Consider the following 15017-nt stretch of genomic DNA (forward strand, 5'->3'; position numbering starts at 1 on the left):
TTTTTTTTTCCTACGTGACTTCACCGAAAAAACTAAGAGTATGAATCCTTGCAGTCACGAAAGCTTCAAATCTAGAACTCATGTTAACTCTTTGCCACTGCTAACGATTATGTTAACCATTTATCGTGCAACCACTGCTGCTCGCGATGACGCAGAAGGGTCTGCGAAGGACCACGATGTCAGACAGGTCAGGTGGTGACCCTGACCCCATCGAGTCTGACCCCGGGTCTCCGTTTGTCCACGCACTGCGTTTATCTCGGCGCGTCTCACAGAGAACCCAGCCCTGGCCAGGACCACAACAAGGCGCTCACTTTCTCAGTATTTTACACAACGCTGCAAGTCTGGCTTGGCATAGGGAATATTGGCATAAGGCACTACCACTAGAGTATGGCTATCCAAGGTGTCAAAATGTAAATGTGTACAAGTCCTGGTGTGCACTCGACTCTTGTACAAAGCGGTGTTGACGTATGGCACACCGTGGAATACAGGGCCACCTTCACCACTGTCTGAATGTCCACAATCTACGCGAGTCTACTCTAGATGCACATACTCCTGTGCACCGGTTTATGACGAACTCTGAACGTGGGTTGGGCGAGGTGGAGGATGTGGCCCCCGGAGCCGCGTGCCCCGGACTCCTCCGCCCGACACGGAGGCCCGACCCTGGCGTCGTAGCGGCTACCACAGCGGCGTGGCGGTCAAGTGTGCAGGCGGTGCAACTGCTCCGTGCACTGGACAGCTGGGGGGGGGGGGGGGAGCCCTTTTAATCCCTTTTAATCCCTTTTAATCCCTTCACCCTGACCCGTTCCAAGCACTAACTCTGACACTGACCCTGTCACATTCCAATCACTAACCCTACCCCAGACCTTGACATATCCCAAACACTACCCCTGACCTTGAACTTGACCCCTGACTTCGTGACTTCCAACGAGACGTGGTGCGGCATGACAGCCTCTCTCGTCACTCATTCCCCGCGGTGTATTCTTTCCCTCTCTCTCCCTCTCTCTTCATCTCCCACTCGGGGCGGGATGAATTCGTGCATCGTATACGGATGGACAGACATCGCCTCTGCATGTATCGTGGAGATCAAGAATGTACGTGAATCGGAGTCGTCGTTCTTGCCCTTATTTCGCGCGGGTGGAAACTGTGCGGCCGGTTACGCGATTCACGGTCACGTCCAAAAGTCGCGCGTGAACTTAATTCCCAACCCCACTCCCTCCATCCGCTCGCCCGCCCACGTCTTCCCGTCCCCACCACCCCCTTACCCACTTCTCCTCCTCCCGCCTCCCACCCACCCACGCCCCTCAGTCCGGTGGGCACAAGTGCAGTGGAAAATTTGGAAAATTAAAGATGACCTCCCCCCCCGCCTCTCCCCACACAGTGCAGGGACTGCGGCCGCCCGAACCCCACAGCGCAGCGCGTTGCGGTGTCCCACGCGGTCTGCTCTCGGCCGGCCAGCCCCCTCGTAAACTCAACCCTGCACATGCAGTTTACAGTACACGTGCAGTACCACCTGCTCCTTGCACTAGAAGACAAAATCGCAGTTGCACCGCCTGCACACTCGATAGCTACTGCACACCGCTTGGTGTGATGCAAGTGGTGAATGGAGCGATGAGTGGAACAGATTTATATCGATATGGAGAGGGGGTCCCGGAGGGGGCTCAGCTCGGCCCCAGCCCGGAACGGTTGGGTTGGACCTGGGACGCGGGGTTACTCCGAGTTAGATCTGCAGTGAGGGAGTGAACGGGCCCAGGTCTCCCCTTGCCCACGGCGAGGAGACGGAGCGAAGATTAAAACGGGGTACCAGCCCCGGTCCTCGCCCCGCTGTCTCTCTCTCTCTTCCTCTACTCTCAGCAATCCTCCCTCACGGTGGCGAGATGTTAACCGACTAGCATGGTATACAGAAGATCGTGGGTTCGATACCGACCCTAACGATGTCTGTATATTTGGAGTTTCTCCCCGTGGTCGCGTGGATTTTCCGATTTACCCCTCCACATTTAGAGTATTTGGCTGTTATGCATTGCCGCTTAAGCCACTTCGTTGAGCTATCACTTGTGGCCAGGTCGCGTCTGAAAGAATAGCTGTCTAGCTGAGTGGCGCTTTACCTGGTAAGTTAAACATAGTTTAGTTTATAGTTCACCCCGCTCGTCGGATGTCGAATGCTCCGCAGGCTTCAGGGTCGTGCTTGTGCTCGGAGACACTTGGGAAGAGCATTGCAGACAGATGTACGCACAGCAATGTATGCCAGGAGATGTACGCACGGCAATGTATTATTGTAGAATCTATCCGAGGACAAACTCTCACTTCTAGCAGAATTCATGACCAAGCATCCCGACCCAGCAGCACCCTCCTGACAAGAGTCCTGGTACTCGGCGAGGCGTTCGTGTGTATGGGACCCGCTCACCTTTCTACTCTACCCCCTTCCGACCCTCGCGCTCAAGCAGGGGGCGGGGGTCCGGGATGGCATCCCTGGCCGTAGAGCCTCTTGCCTCCTCATTGTACGTAGCATTGCCGGTCTGTGTGGGGTAGTAGCCAAGGGGACCCGTGCCCTCCACTGCCCCATGCTCCCTGGGCTTCGTCATGAGTGACGGGGGGGGGCGGGGCCTACGGGAGGCGAGCGACGAGGTGGCCGGTGTGCGCGCCTCTGTCCGTAATCATCACACCCGCGAGCTTCGTGTCCTTGACGCGGCGTTTAATGGCACGCGACTGTTTCTCGCCGAGTCACGCGGCCTGCGGGAGGCCCTCTGAAAGGAGGAGCACGCGCCGCGTGGAGCCGACACGAGGCCCTTGCCGGACACCGCCTCCACCCATGTTAACAATGTGCGTGTGCGTCTGTCTGGGTGTGTGCGTGTGCGTCTGTCTGGGTGTGTGCGTGTGCGTCTGTCTGGGTGTGTGCGTGTGCGTGCGTGCAGCGGCAGTGTAACGGTTAGTGTGCCGCGCTACGAACCCGGCGACCGGAGTTCGATTCCCGCTTGCGACCATTAACAGTGGCGAACCGGTCCAGGGCTTCTTCGAGGTCGACTTGGCCTCAAACGAGTACCTGGTGCAGTGTGTACACATTGCCACTAAGGGAGACAAAGGCGGCGGGGCGTGGTGCTGGCCACCCACTCTCTCGTGTGCCGCTTGTAGCACTTGCCCCAATAGTCTGGAAAGACTATACAGGGGATCTTTGTCTTTGGGTGGAGTGGCGGCACAGTGCTTGGCGCCCCGCGTAACGAACCTGGCTGCCAGAGTTTGATTTATGCTCGCAGCCACCATCTGTGATGAATAGCTGCCTGTAAGCGTCTGCGAGCGTTTGCCTGTGTGATTGCGTGCATCTGTACATGCCTGTACGTGTCTGCCTGTGTGTGTGCGCGCGCGACGTCCGTGCGTGCGTCTGGCTGCGTTTGCGTGGCGCACGACGCAGTTCCAGCCGCGCCGCTGGTGCTCCAGTTGTGGGGAGGGAGGGTCCTTGAGACGGGTCCCCAGAAGCGCGACGCCGCTCACTCCCAGCGAACGCCCAGCAGCCGGCAGCTCTCGGCCCAGAGTCTCCGCGCCGTGGGGTCGCGGCGCGCCTGCCACGCCACCGCCGCCTCGGCGCAGTCGCTGTAACGAGACGAGACCGGCCCGGTCAGGTCCCGCAGCGCCTCCATCATCATCATCATCAGCCTCCCCCTCCCGCCCTGCAGGAGCCTCTCTCTGCTCGACGACAACAGTCAGGATTAGCCGCACTCGTGCTGCCGGCAGGCTGCGCGAGTGCCGATTGAGGCGTCGGCGACGCACGAGACGGTGAAAATGGGTGGCACCTCGCCCGGCCGCCCTCTTCTCCGATGAACTGATGTTGACACGCCACACAGCCACTCGTTTAAGGCAGAGTTTTAGACCGGTTCGGATATCGCTCGTCACCACTGTTATTCGTGGACGGGTATTGCACCACAGCTCCCCACGTTCTCTACATTCACACCTTAAAGACAAGACAAAGATCCCACTGTGTCTGTCGCCTCCACAGACTGTTGGGGCAAGTGCCGTTAGCGAGTAGCACCTATGACGGACGAGGGGGTGGTGTGGCCCGGACCACGTGAACACCGCCATGGCAGGCCGTCGCACACGCAGCTCTGCCGACCTCCAGTGGCTCAATGTGGCACTGATTCTGACTTCACGCTCAAGTTCAGCACGGTTCTGAGCCAGCTCGCTCGAGCCTGCGCCGGTGCCGACTCCAGCGTCGCGGTCGAAACCCCGAGCCCCCCGCTCCGGACGGACGGACGCACCTGAAGTATCCCCCGGACAGCGCCGATATCTCAGGGGCCACGGCGCAGAACACCGAGGTCTGCGCTCCCTGCTCGGCCGTGCGGATGAACGGGGAGAAGAGCCACCAGGCCAGCGTCATGAGCTTCGAGTGACGCGGGAGCTCCGAGTGCACCGTGCCGGGGTGCACCGCGAACGCCGACACGCCGGTGCCTACGCGCGAGGGAAAAAGTCATAAAAAAAAAATGTACACGCTTTTATGAAATGTACTCGTAATGGCAGAACTCCACGACTCCAGGAAGTGGCCCCGAAGCTTGCCATAACGTAAGGGACCGTGGACAATTAGACCCAAGCCGAAACATAACATATAAATAATATTGTTAAAAAATATACTTTTTTTATGATAGAATACAGTATTGTTATCAGTATGGCATAAGTATACCAAGTTTGCAGTCGATACCACATTGGGAAGTGGGTTAAAATTGAGTTACAAGATTTGAGGATACAACAACGACAACAACAGAGTGAGTTAAAAGAAAGCGTGGAATAAAAAAAAAACGGCACCCACTGTGAGACACTGGGAGGGGGGGGGTGTGCGCGTGCCATGCTCCAGTCGCGTTATGTACATGTGTTGAACTTCTTTCGCACCGTACATGGCCAACAGCGCTAATCAGAGGTGCGGGAGAAGGACAACTAAACACAAAAATCTGTTGTGAAGAAATGAGTTTCCAAATGAGATTTAAAAGGGCACGGCTCCAGTGGCTTCCTAATACCGGAAGAGCGTTCCAGACGGCCGCAGAAGCGCATCTGAAAGCTCGCGATGCGGTGGCCGCCGTCTTTACTCGATGGTTCGCCAAAACTCCACTGCGAGGATGACCACAGTTCGCGTGACGGTTTATGCTCCTTGACGAGATCAGCAAGGGATTGTGGTTCATCCGTGACAAACACTTTGTGTACAATGAGTGCGACCTTTACGCTTGCTGCTAAAGGACAGACGCATATGCCCAGTGGTAGGATGGGGGGAATGGGGGGGATGGGGGGGGGGGGGAATGGGGGGGATGGGGGGGGGCAATCACCCCCCCCCCCGCAATCATCCCCCGCCACCGCCCCCCCCCGCAACTTGGGGGGTTTCTGTATCCACGTCTGCAGGTACTGCACTTACCAGCCCCCCACCTCCCCCCCCCATGTCAGCGCTAGGCTACAAATGTATAAACCACTTTTACCGCACGCCACTATTCAAAGGCGATGCGTGGCCGCTGTGTACAACGTAGCAGCTTTGTGAGTGTGCGCGGTGGTTTGAATCGGTGGTTCTCAACCATCGTTTTACCCCTTGCCAGACCCAACATGGTTCTGAGAAATAAGCGGATGAATAATGAACATCAATATTTTAACTAATTGTCCATTTTGTGAGGTACAGTATCCCAACTAGCTCGTAACTGCAAGCGAATAAAAACATTTCAACGGACGATTTGCACGAATGACGTAATGTGTTCGCACTCGCTGGTTACTGTTGGAAACCACATTGTTTACTATGAACGAGTTTAGAAAGGTCTTTATATGGTTCTAGGTTACGATATGGATTTCAATTTTATCGTAGTTATTTATATTGGCAGATTCTTACGTGATTATTCACCAATGACTCCTGTGTGATATAATTTCGCGCATTTATGAATCGCCTCACGTACCCCCAGGGGTCCGCATACCCCCGTTTCAGAACTAATGAACTCGGTGATGTATCCACTACTGTGGCGATACATTCTATTTGTTGAGAACCACTGCTTCACACAGCAGCAGCCGCCCTGCCGCTTACATCCAACCACCGGCCGCGTGGCTCGGCGGGAGAGCGAGTGGCTCGCAATCGTCAAGCTGCGAGTTCAAATCTTGGTCGGGGGAGGTTGACTCGGCCTATCATCCCTACCTCCCTCCAGGGGTCGGTAAAATGAGCACCAATTTGCGTGGAAGTCAACAGTGGTTGTACGGATAGACCCGGCCCCCGTTATAGGAGTGTGGAATTTCCACCACTGGCTCTGCAGGGCGGTGAAGAGATGGGCACCAATGCCTCGATGGTCATGTGAACAGCAGCAGCAGCGGGAGATCGATCGCTCTGATTTCTGAGGGAACTCGCTGGCCCTGCAATACCGGACATCTGTGGGAAAAGGGCTTCACAGCTCATCGAATTCCTTCACGATAAAGATTCCGACTCCGAACCGCACTGCTTGGCGGGTACGAGATGCACCCTGGAGGCCATGGGGGGGATAGGCGGCAGGTGAGCGATTGACGCACTCCCAAGCTTCATCGCTGTTGTTATTGTCGCGATGGAGCCTCCTCCCGCGTGTTTACCCAGGAAAGGCTCGCGTGACTATTTTCAGGAGGGCCCTGAAGACCGCTGGCGAACGCCGCGGCGTTGCACCGAGGTTCCGCATCGGAAGCCTCACCGCGGGGCCCCCACCACCACTCCGCACGGCCTTGATCTGCCAAGAACAACTGCGGTGGCCCCATCATCAATCGCCGCAGAGCGACGACCGCTCTCAACTACGCACGCCTCATCTACAAGCTTTAAACCTGCACGCATAACATGCACATCCTTTGCCATACGCTAGTCGGGGGCGATGCTGCTGTGTTTAAACCCGACTGAGTGATTTGCAAGGTAATTTTTCAGCATTGGGATGTTTTGGCCAATATCAGTTACATTGTACATGTGCGAGTTGTTTTTATCTGTGGGTGGAAACCAGAGAAGCGGGAGGAAACCCAATGCAGAAGAGGGGTGGAACGTGCAAACTCCACACAGCAGACGCCCGAATCAGGAATCAAACCCAGGCCCCTGTTGCTCTGAGGCACGAGTGTTGCCACTGAGCTACCACCCCCGTTGGGAGCGGTGCGTGCCGAGCGGTGCGTGCCGCGCGGTGCCTCGCCTTGCAGCCTGCTCGCCAGGCTCCGCACGAACATCACCAGGGCCAGCTTGCTCTGGCAGTAGGCGAGCCCTGGCGAGTACCAGCGCGCCGACATGAGGTCCGAGAAGGAGATGCGGCCGAAGATGTGCCCGAGCGACGCCACGCACACCACGCGCCCGCCGGCGCGCCGCAGCGCGTCCAGCAGGAGGTGGGTGAGCAGGAAGTGGCCTGAGGGGGGGGGGGAGCGTGGCGAGGGGGGAGCGTGCGGGAGAGGCTGTTAGGCAACGATCGCCCCGCTCGATTCTCCTCTGTCGCGGGATGACGCGACGCACGCGCAACGGTTGCGAGATGTTAACTCCCTCACCTGGTATGCAGGAGGTACGTGGGTTCGATCCCGACCCTGATGCCTGCATATTTGGAGGTTGCACGTCTCTCTCCCCGTGGTCATGTGGATTTTTCTCCGGGACCTCTGGGTTTTCCCACCACATTTAGAATCGACGTGCATTTGGAGTATTTGACTGCTCTAAATTTCCACGTGATAAGCCACTTCGTTGAGCTAGCATTTGTGATAGCCAGTGGGCCTTACCTGGAAAAATTAACATAGCTCTTGAAATAGTTTAGTTTATTTTCAGCAGGTCAGTGGAGGCGCAGCAATTGGCGTGGTTGACATCGGTGGTGAGCAGTTAAATCTGAACTGGCACTGCCCCACACACCCCCCTTTGCCCGATCTGCCCTGACGAGCGAAGAAGCCAAGTACCGTATGGTCAAAACAACTCCAAAGGCTGACATAGCACGGGGCGGCCTTTATCCAGCTGTGGATTGACCAAGAGTTGAATAGAAAAAGACTTGGCTCAAGTTGTATTTGAAAGCTGCCGCTGCTAATTTGTTTAGTGTTCCTGCTGCCACGCTGAGGGAGTGCGCGATTGAATGGTGTGTCTGTGTCTCCGTTTGTGCATGGGGGGGGGGGGAGTTGTAGTGCAGCGGTTAGCGCGCTGCACTACGAGCCCAGCGAACCGGGATCGATCCCCGTTAATGGCCAACAGTGACGATTATCTGAACTGGTCCCAGGCCTCGCCTAAGTTGAATTCGCCTCAAATGAGTACTTGGTGCGGTGTGTAAACATCGTCACAAGAGAAACAAAGGCGGCCGGGCGTGGTGTCGGCCTTCATAGGTGCTCGCTAATAACACTTGCTCCTACAGTCTGTTGAGGCTATAAGGGGGATCTTTGTCTTTGCATGCGGGGAGCAGTGGCGTATACCCGAGTTTGATTCCTGCTCATGGCCAACTCCGGTGGCGAATATCTGAAGCAGTCCTAGGCCTCAGGTCGGTCGACTCGGCATTGGGGAGACAAAGGTGGCTGGGCTTGGTGCAGACCACAGCACCCACTCTTGCGTTGCGATGGCCTTCACAGGTTGTGCTCGCTCACTGCACTTGCCCCAACAGCCCGTGTGGGCTACACGGGGGCGATCTTTGTGTTTTTGGTGTGACGGGCACTGCCTAGGCGCTCCTCACCCAGGTAGTTCACTCCCAGCTGCATCTCAAAGCCGTCGGCCGTCTTCTGGTAGGGGCACATCATTACGCCGGCGTTGTTGATGAGGACGTCCACCCGAGGCTCCTCTGCAAAGATTCCACGGACACACACGGACAGCCCCTCGTCACTCCCCTGCTGGGCGAGTGCCTCCCACACGTTGTTTTGGTTGGTGGAGACACGGAGGCAGTCTTGTGGGAGCATATAGATACCGTACAACAATGATTGTGTGGCACGGGTATTCCCACTCTGGCAGGGGGAGGGGGTTTGACTTGAGTAATCGTGTAGTGGCAGAGGTGGCCGTAGAGATGGTTGCGGAGCGGTACTGTAGCGGTTAGCGCACTGCGCTGCGAACCCGGCGACCCGAGTTCAATTCCCGCTCAGTGAGGATTATCTGAACCGGTCCTGGGCCTCCCCTAAGTCGACTCAGCCTCAAATGAGTACCTGGTGCGGTGTGTAAACATCCCCACTACGGAGACTAAGGCGGCCAGGGGCGTGGTGCTGGTCACCCACCCCCTCTTGTGCTATGCCGGTCTTCATAGTGCTCACTTACGGCTCTTGTCCCAACAGTCTGTTAAGGCTATACAGGGGATATTTGTATCTTTGTGGAGGTAGTAGTGGTGGTAGAGGATGTTGTGGTGGAGGTGACAGCAGAGGAGGCGGTGGAGTTCAAAGAAAGTGGTCGTTGCTGCGTGGTGACTGTGGCAGAGATGTAGCAGCTGGTGACGGTGGCGGAGGTGCAGCAGCTGGTGACAGGGGGGTGCCGCTCTCTCCCCCACTGCCCCCCCCCAGCCCCCCTTCCCCGTGCGCACCCTGCAGGAGTTTCTGTGCGAAGTCACGGATGGAGGCCGAGCTGGCGAGGTCGAGGTGCCGCACGTGCACCTCGTGGCTCCCCGAGTGCGCGCGCAACTCGCTTGCCACCGCCTCGGCCTTGCGCGTGTCCCGGCACGCCATGATGACTCGTGCACCTGCGGGCCCGGCAACATCGTGCCATCACGGCGGGGCCGTCACAGGGAGTGCAAGGACGGGGGGGGGGGTCCACTACGAGGCTCGTAGAGTGGCCCCGAGAAAAATATCCCACTGGGAGATGAGGATACAGATTGGTGAGGTTCCGGAGATGAGAAAAACAGATTAATGACAGCAAATGCGAGATAAACGCGCGACATCGGCGAGAGCCCTCTGGAGACGTGTACAGACGCCCCATCATCTCATCGGTGCATGCGACATGTGACTGCACGTGTACTGTCGGCACCACGCCACCTCGTCATGAGCCCCACTGGGCACCACAGTTGAACCTTGCCCTATACGGTTGGGGGCTCCAGGTCAGGGCCACCGAGATGAGTGCCTCGGGGTCTCGGCCTGTTGGTGATGAGGGACCGGGGTCCCGCGGCGCCCACGCTCACCTCTCCTCGCCAGCTCCAGCGCCGTCTCCTTGCCGATGCCGCTGCTCGCCCCGGTCACCACCACCGTCTTCCCGTCCACGCGCGCCGCCGAGGGGCACCGCCTGCCCGCCACGTACCGCCTGCCGCACGGGGACAGGACAACAACCACAGCGGCTTGTGCCAGGCTAGGTGCACTTCGAGGCCATCACGTGCGGTGTTGAAGGCTTGTCGGCAGGAGGTTACGGAACAGTCCCAGGTGCTTTTGGTTAAACTCAACATTTAAAAAAATATATTTGACCAGGTAAGGCCCACTGAGCTATGTAGCTCTTTATCAGAAGCGACCTACCCACAGATGATAGCTCAACAAAGTGGCTTCTCTTGCAGAAATGCACAGCAGGCAAATACTCCAAACACACGTTTCTAAATGTTGAGGGAAAAACCGGTGGACCCGGAGAAAATTCCACTGGACCACGGAGAGAACACGCAAACCCAAAATACACAAGCGTCAGGGACGGGATCAAACCCACGATCTCCTGGTGGTGGTGGCTGTGCACGTGGCTGCCTGCAATCCTGCGCTATGGAGGCGGTTTCACAAACAGAGTTTGTGAAACTGCCTTCCTGTGGGCATCGAGGAGCAGCCAGGGCTAATATAATCTGTCCTATCTGTCCGCGACCAAGTGTCGCCCCCTCTCATGCGTAGGGTTTCCCCGGGTGCTCCCATTTCCTCCCGCGTGCATAATAAACACTGGCTCATAGGCTGGAGGCATCTTCACCTCCGCGTGAACGACGCTGCGGTGTACAGCGACATGGCTGGCAGATGCACCGCCTGTGCCCTCCCACTGTGACCCCCTGTGCAGAGGGGACAGCTGCTGGGCTGCTTGACGATTTTGGACGACTGGGCCCGTGCTGCGCTGCTGCCAAATGACAAGGACGCCGGCTCGCCTCCATCGCGGAGCCGCGCTCCCCGTGACCCCGCGAGCTCCGTGACCCCACGCTCCCCGTGACCCCGCGCTCCCCGTGACCCCGCGCTCCCCGTGACCCCGCGCTCCCCGTGACCCCGCGCTCCCCGTGACCCCGCGCTCTCCGTGACCCCGCGCTCCCCGTGACCCCGCGCTTCCCGTGACCCCACGCTCCCCGTGACCCCACGAGCTCCGTGACCCCACGCTCCCCGTGACCCCACGCGCTCCGTGACCCCACGCGCTCCGTGACCTCACGGCGTGTGACCTCCTGGTGGGGGGGGGGGGGCTCTGGATCCCCCTGGTAGACATCCAGGGTCCACCCTGCCACGTGGCTATACTGTCAGCAGAGGGCAGTACAGCAAAAGCCATTGTTGTACGGTACTGTTCTCCGGCGTCTATGCTCCACTGCCCTGTCCATTCAAACTCGATTAGCCAGGCGACGGGCGCAGTGTGGCGTGTTACTGGGGTAACCATCATGGTACCGCGTTACCAGGCGCGGTACCCTGGTAACGCTCATTTAACGCGTGCAAGGTGACGTATATCTAGTGACGCCTCCGAGGTAACGTATCCTTGTTAACTCGCGCTAGGTACGGTATGCATGGTAACGCGTGCAAGGTCACGTACCCATGGTAACGTGTGCAAGGTCACGTACCCATGGTAACGTGTGCAAGTGAAGGTATGCATGGTAACGCATGCAAGTGAACGTGTCCATGGTAACGCGTGCAAGTGAAGGTATGCATGGTAACGCGTGCAAGGTCACGTACCCATGGTAACGTGTGCAAGTGAAGGTATGCATGGTAACGCGTGCAAGGTCACGTACCCATGGTAACGCGTGCAAGGGAACGTACCCATGGTAACGCGTGCAAGAGAACGTGTCCATGGTAACGCGTGCAAGTGAAGGTATACATGGCAACGCAAGCAAGGTAACGTGTCCTTGGTAACGCGTGCAGGTCGATGTACGCGTGGCAACGCTCATGACAACGCGTGCAGAGTCAGCTCCCCACGGTACCGCGTACAACGTAACGTGCCCATGGCAACGCGAGTCGCCCGTCGCCCCGCGTTACCGGAGCCGCGGCCTCATCCAGGCGAAGGCGATGAGCCCCGCGAGTCCGAGCACGAAGAGGAGGAGCAGGAGGGAGCTCGGAGCGGCGAGCGGCGCCATGGCGAGAGCGAGCGGAGGGAGACGGAGCGGGGTGAGAGGCGAGCCCGGAGTGACCCGCGCCACGTGGTCAGTGACGCGCGCAGGGGGAGGGGGAGGAGCACGTGGCGTGAGGGGCGGTGACGGGCTGCGGCGTGTGCGGTGCCGGTGATGTGAGTGGGGTGATGGGAGGGAGGGAGTGAGTGGGGCGATGGGAGGGAGGAAGGGGGGTGATGGGAGGGAGTGGGTGGGCGTGGTGATGGGAGGGAGGGAGTGGGTGTGGTGATGGGAGTGGGTGTGGTGATGGGAGGGAGTGGGCGTGGTGATGGGAGGGAGGGAGTGGGGCGATGGGAGGACGTGAGTGTGGTGATGGGAGGGAGGGAGTGGGGTGATGGGAGGGAGGGAGTGAGTGGGGCGATGGGAGGGAGGGAGTGGGGAGATGGGAGGGAGTGAGGGTGGTGATGGGAGGGAGGGAGTGGGGCGATGGGAGGACGTGAGTGTGGTGATGGGAGGGAGGGAGTGTGGTGATGGGAGGGAGTGAGTGGGGCGATGGGAGGGAGGGAGTTTGGTGATGGGAGGGAGTGAGTGGGGAGACAGGAGAGAGGGAGTGGGGTGATGGGGCAGTGATGGTGGTGATGGGGGAGAGAATGTGGTGATGGGATAGTGAGTATGGTGATGGGGGAATGAGTGTGATGGGAGAGAGTGAGTGGGGTAATGGGGGAGTGAATGTGATGATGGGAGAGTGAGTGTGGTGATCGGAGAGTGAATGTGATGATGGTGGAGTGGGGTGTTGGGAGAGTGGTGATGGGAGATACAGCCATATTTCCCAACGTGATTTGTAAATTCGCGGTTGCATCCGACTCAAGAGCCGCATGGCTCACAGGGCTATACCTAATAAATGAAGCTTGAAAACTTGAACTTGAGAGTGAAATTTTTACGTACAATTTCATTGAGGGACTGTGTGTTGCGTTGGTGTGGCCTGGGACTGGTTTTACTGTTGGTTTACTGCCTTTCCCAACCTTGGGAATTGATTATGCAGTTCGAACTTACACACTTTATTTATGTAAGTGGCACCGCGGTGGCTAGGAGATGTTATCTTCCTCGCCTGGTATGCAGGAGGTCGGCGGTTCGATCCCGACCCTGATGCCTGTCGATTTGGAGTTTGCATCTTCTCCCCCTGTTCGCGTGGATATTTTCTCCGTGTCCTTCGGTTTTTCCGGTTTTCCCCTCCACATTTACCAACACGCTTTGAAATTATTTCTTAGATTATTTTTGCTGCTGTAAATTTCCACACGATAAGCCACTTTGTTGAGCTATCATTCGTGGCCAGGTCGATTTTGAAGAATAGCTACATAGCTCAGTGGGCCTTACTTGGAAAATTTAAAATAGTTCAAGTTATGTGTTTACCTTTCCTACACTTTGCATTCCTATCGTGTTTGTGTCCTGTTTGTTGTTGTGACGTTCTCACCCCCTGCCCGTGTTGGACATCTGTGAACAAGATTTGTTGCAGCTCATCGGGTTCCTCCAGTCTAAATAAATACAGTCCTCGGATTCTGCGCTGATGGGTGAGTGCCTCGCCTCGTGAGATCTCGCAAGCCAAGCATGCTGGAGCCTGGAGCTGTCACTCGCCACTCACGCCAGTGGAACTCGGTGCAGAAAAAAAAATACATTGTTGTACCATACTTCTATGCTTCTACGTCCATGCTCTCTCACCTTCACCATCCTGCGGTCACCAGCGCGGTGAAGTATGATCGAACAACTCACGACCCGCAAGGCGTTGGGAGGCGCCCTCATCAAGCAGTGGATTGTCACGAACATGTTAGGGGCCGTCACGCGATTTTGGACGATTTTTGACCCCTCCCCCATCGTCACACGGCGTCACAAAACGTTAGACCCCCCCCTCAAATATGACGTCACAAAGCTCTGCCCCCCCCCAAAAAAAACATGCTTCAATTCGCTTTAAACTATTGACATTGTAGTGCATATTTAATGTGACGCTGTACTCTGATGTTGTAAGAGAAAACATTTATTTAAAAGTCTATTTAATTAAGTAGAACGTGTTGTCTATATTTATTTAAAATTGCGAATTTTGATGTGACGTCACATTTATCCCCCCCCCCCTCGTCACAAATGTCTGACCCCCCCCCCCCTAGGTGCGTGACGTAATTTATGGATGGCCCCTTAACGATGCTACAGCATCCTCCCAGCCGTGGTGTTCCCTGTAGCTACACGCGAAGTTCGTGACCGCGGCGTGTGGAGGACACGGAGCGGGGGTGGGGTAGGGGGGCTAGTGTGGGTGCAGAACCCTGCTCAGGGGGTACCAGGGTTAGGGTCCTGGGACCCCGGCCCCCTCCCCGGCGGGATCGGGATCTGCCCCCCCCCCTACCCTGGGGGTCCATACGCGCGAGGGGGCGTCGTGGAGACCGCACAGCTTGAGGGGAAAGCAGTGCGCGCTGCAGGTGCGCCCCGAGTGGCTCCCCGTGTCCCCGTGGGCCAGAGACGGTCTCGGGGAATGTTTTCTCGAGCTCACGCCCCGCTTGAAATGAAGTCGGATTGAGGGGAACAGCATCGCTGTAAATCGCCGTTACGCGCTGCGCGCACCAGATGATTGCTAAACAAGAGCCAGGCAGCGTGACGTGGATGCTGAAAGCGCGCATTCAGTTTAACCAGCGTTGGACGCGATACCCATACATACAAATATAAAGGTCCCCCGTATAGCTTTAACAGACTGTTGGGACAAGTGCCGGCACGGCACATGTTTGAGTGGGTGGCCAGCACCACACGCGGCTGCCTTCGTCTATCCCTGTCGCGATGTTTTTACCCATCGCACCGGGCACTCATTCGAGACTGAGTCAACCCAAGTTAGAGCGCGGACTGGCGCCACCCGCGTGCTCACTA

At 57.3% G+C, this 15017-nt stretch overlaps 1 protein-coding gene across 1 annotated transcript; it reads right to left on the reverse strand.

Annotated features, from left to right (window-relative positions):
* Positions 1-2552: 2552 nt before the first annotated feature.
* On the reverse strand, positions 2553-12219 carry LOC144944148 (retinol dehydrogenase 12-like). Its single transcript, XM_078872231.1, has 7 exons — positions 12046-12219; positions 10044-10162; positions 9453-9608; positions 8625-8729; positions 7134-7340; positions 4245-4434; positions 2553-3582 (listed from the first exon to the last, which is right to left on the reverse strand). Exons 1-7 carry the CDS (start codon positions 12141-12143, stop codon positions 3480-3482), a joined length of 978 nt encoding a protein of 325 aa, XP_078728357.1. The 5' UTR covers positions 12144-12219; the 3' UTR covers positions 2553-3479.
* Between the last annotated feature and the right edge of the window lie 2798 nt (positions 12220-15017).

This window comes from Lampetra fluviatilis, chromosome 33 (assembly GCF_964198595.1).
Source record: "Lampetra fluviatilis chromosome 33, kcLamFluv1.1, whole genome shotgun sequence".
Classification (NCBI taxonomy): domain Eukaryota; kingdom Metazoa; phylum Chordata; class Hyperoartia; order Petromyzontiformes; family Petromyzontidae; genus Lampetra; species Lampetra fluviatilis.

What these genes read in the sequence shown, in the direction of transcription:
- LOC144944148 (XM_078872231.1), bottom strand. Translation starts at nt 12,143, where the DNA reads ATGGCGCCGCTCGCCGCTCCGAGCTCCCTCCTGCTCCTCCTCTTCGTG. An exon ending in GCTGGAGCTGGCGAGGAGAG is followed by an intron (nt 9,609 to 10,043) that starts GTGAGCGTGGGC and finishes CCGGGCCCGCAG; the next exon opens with GTGCACGAGTCATCATGGCG. An exon ending in CGCACAGAAACTCCTGCAGG is followed by an intron (nt 8,730 to 9,452) that starts GTGCGCACGGGG and finishes GAATCTTTGCAG; the next exon opens with AGGAGCCTCGGGTGGACGTC.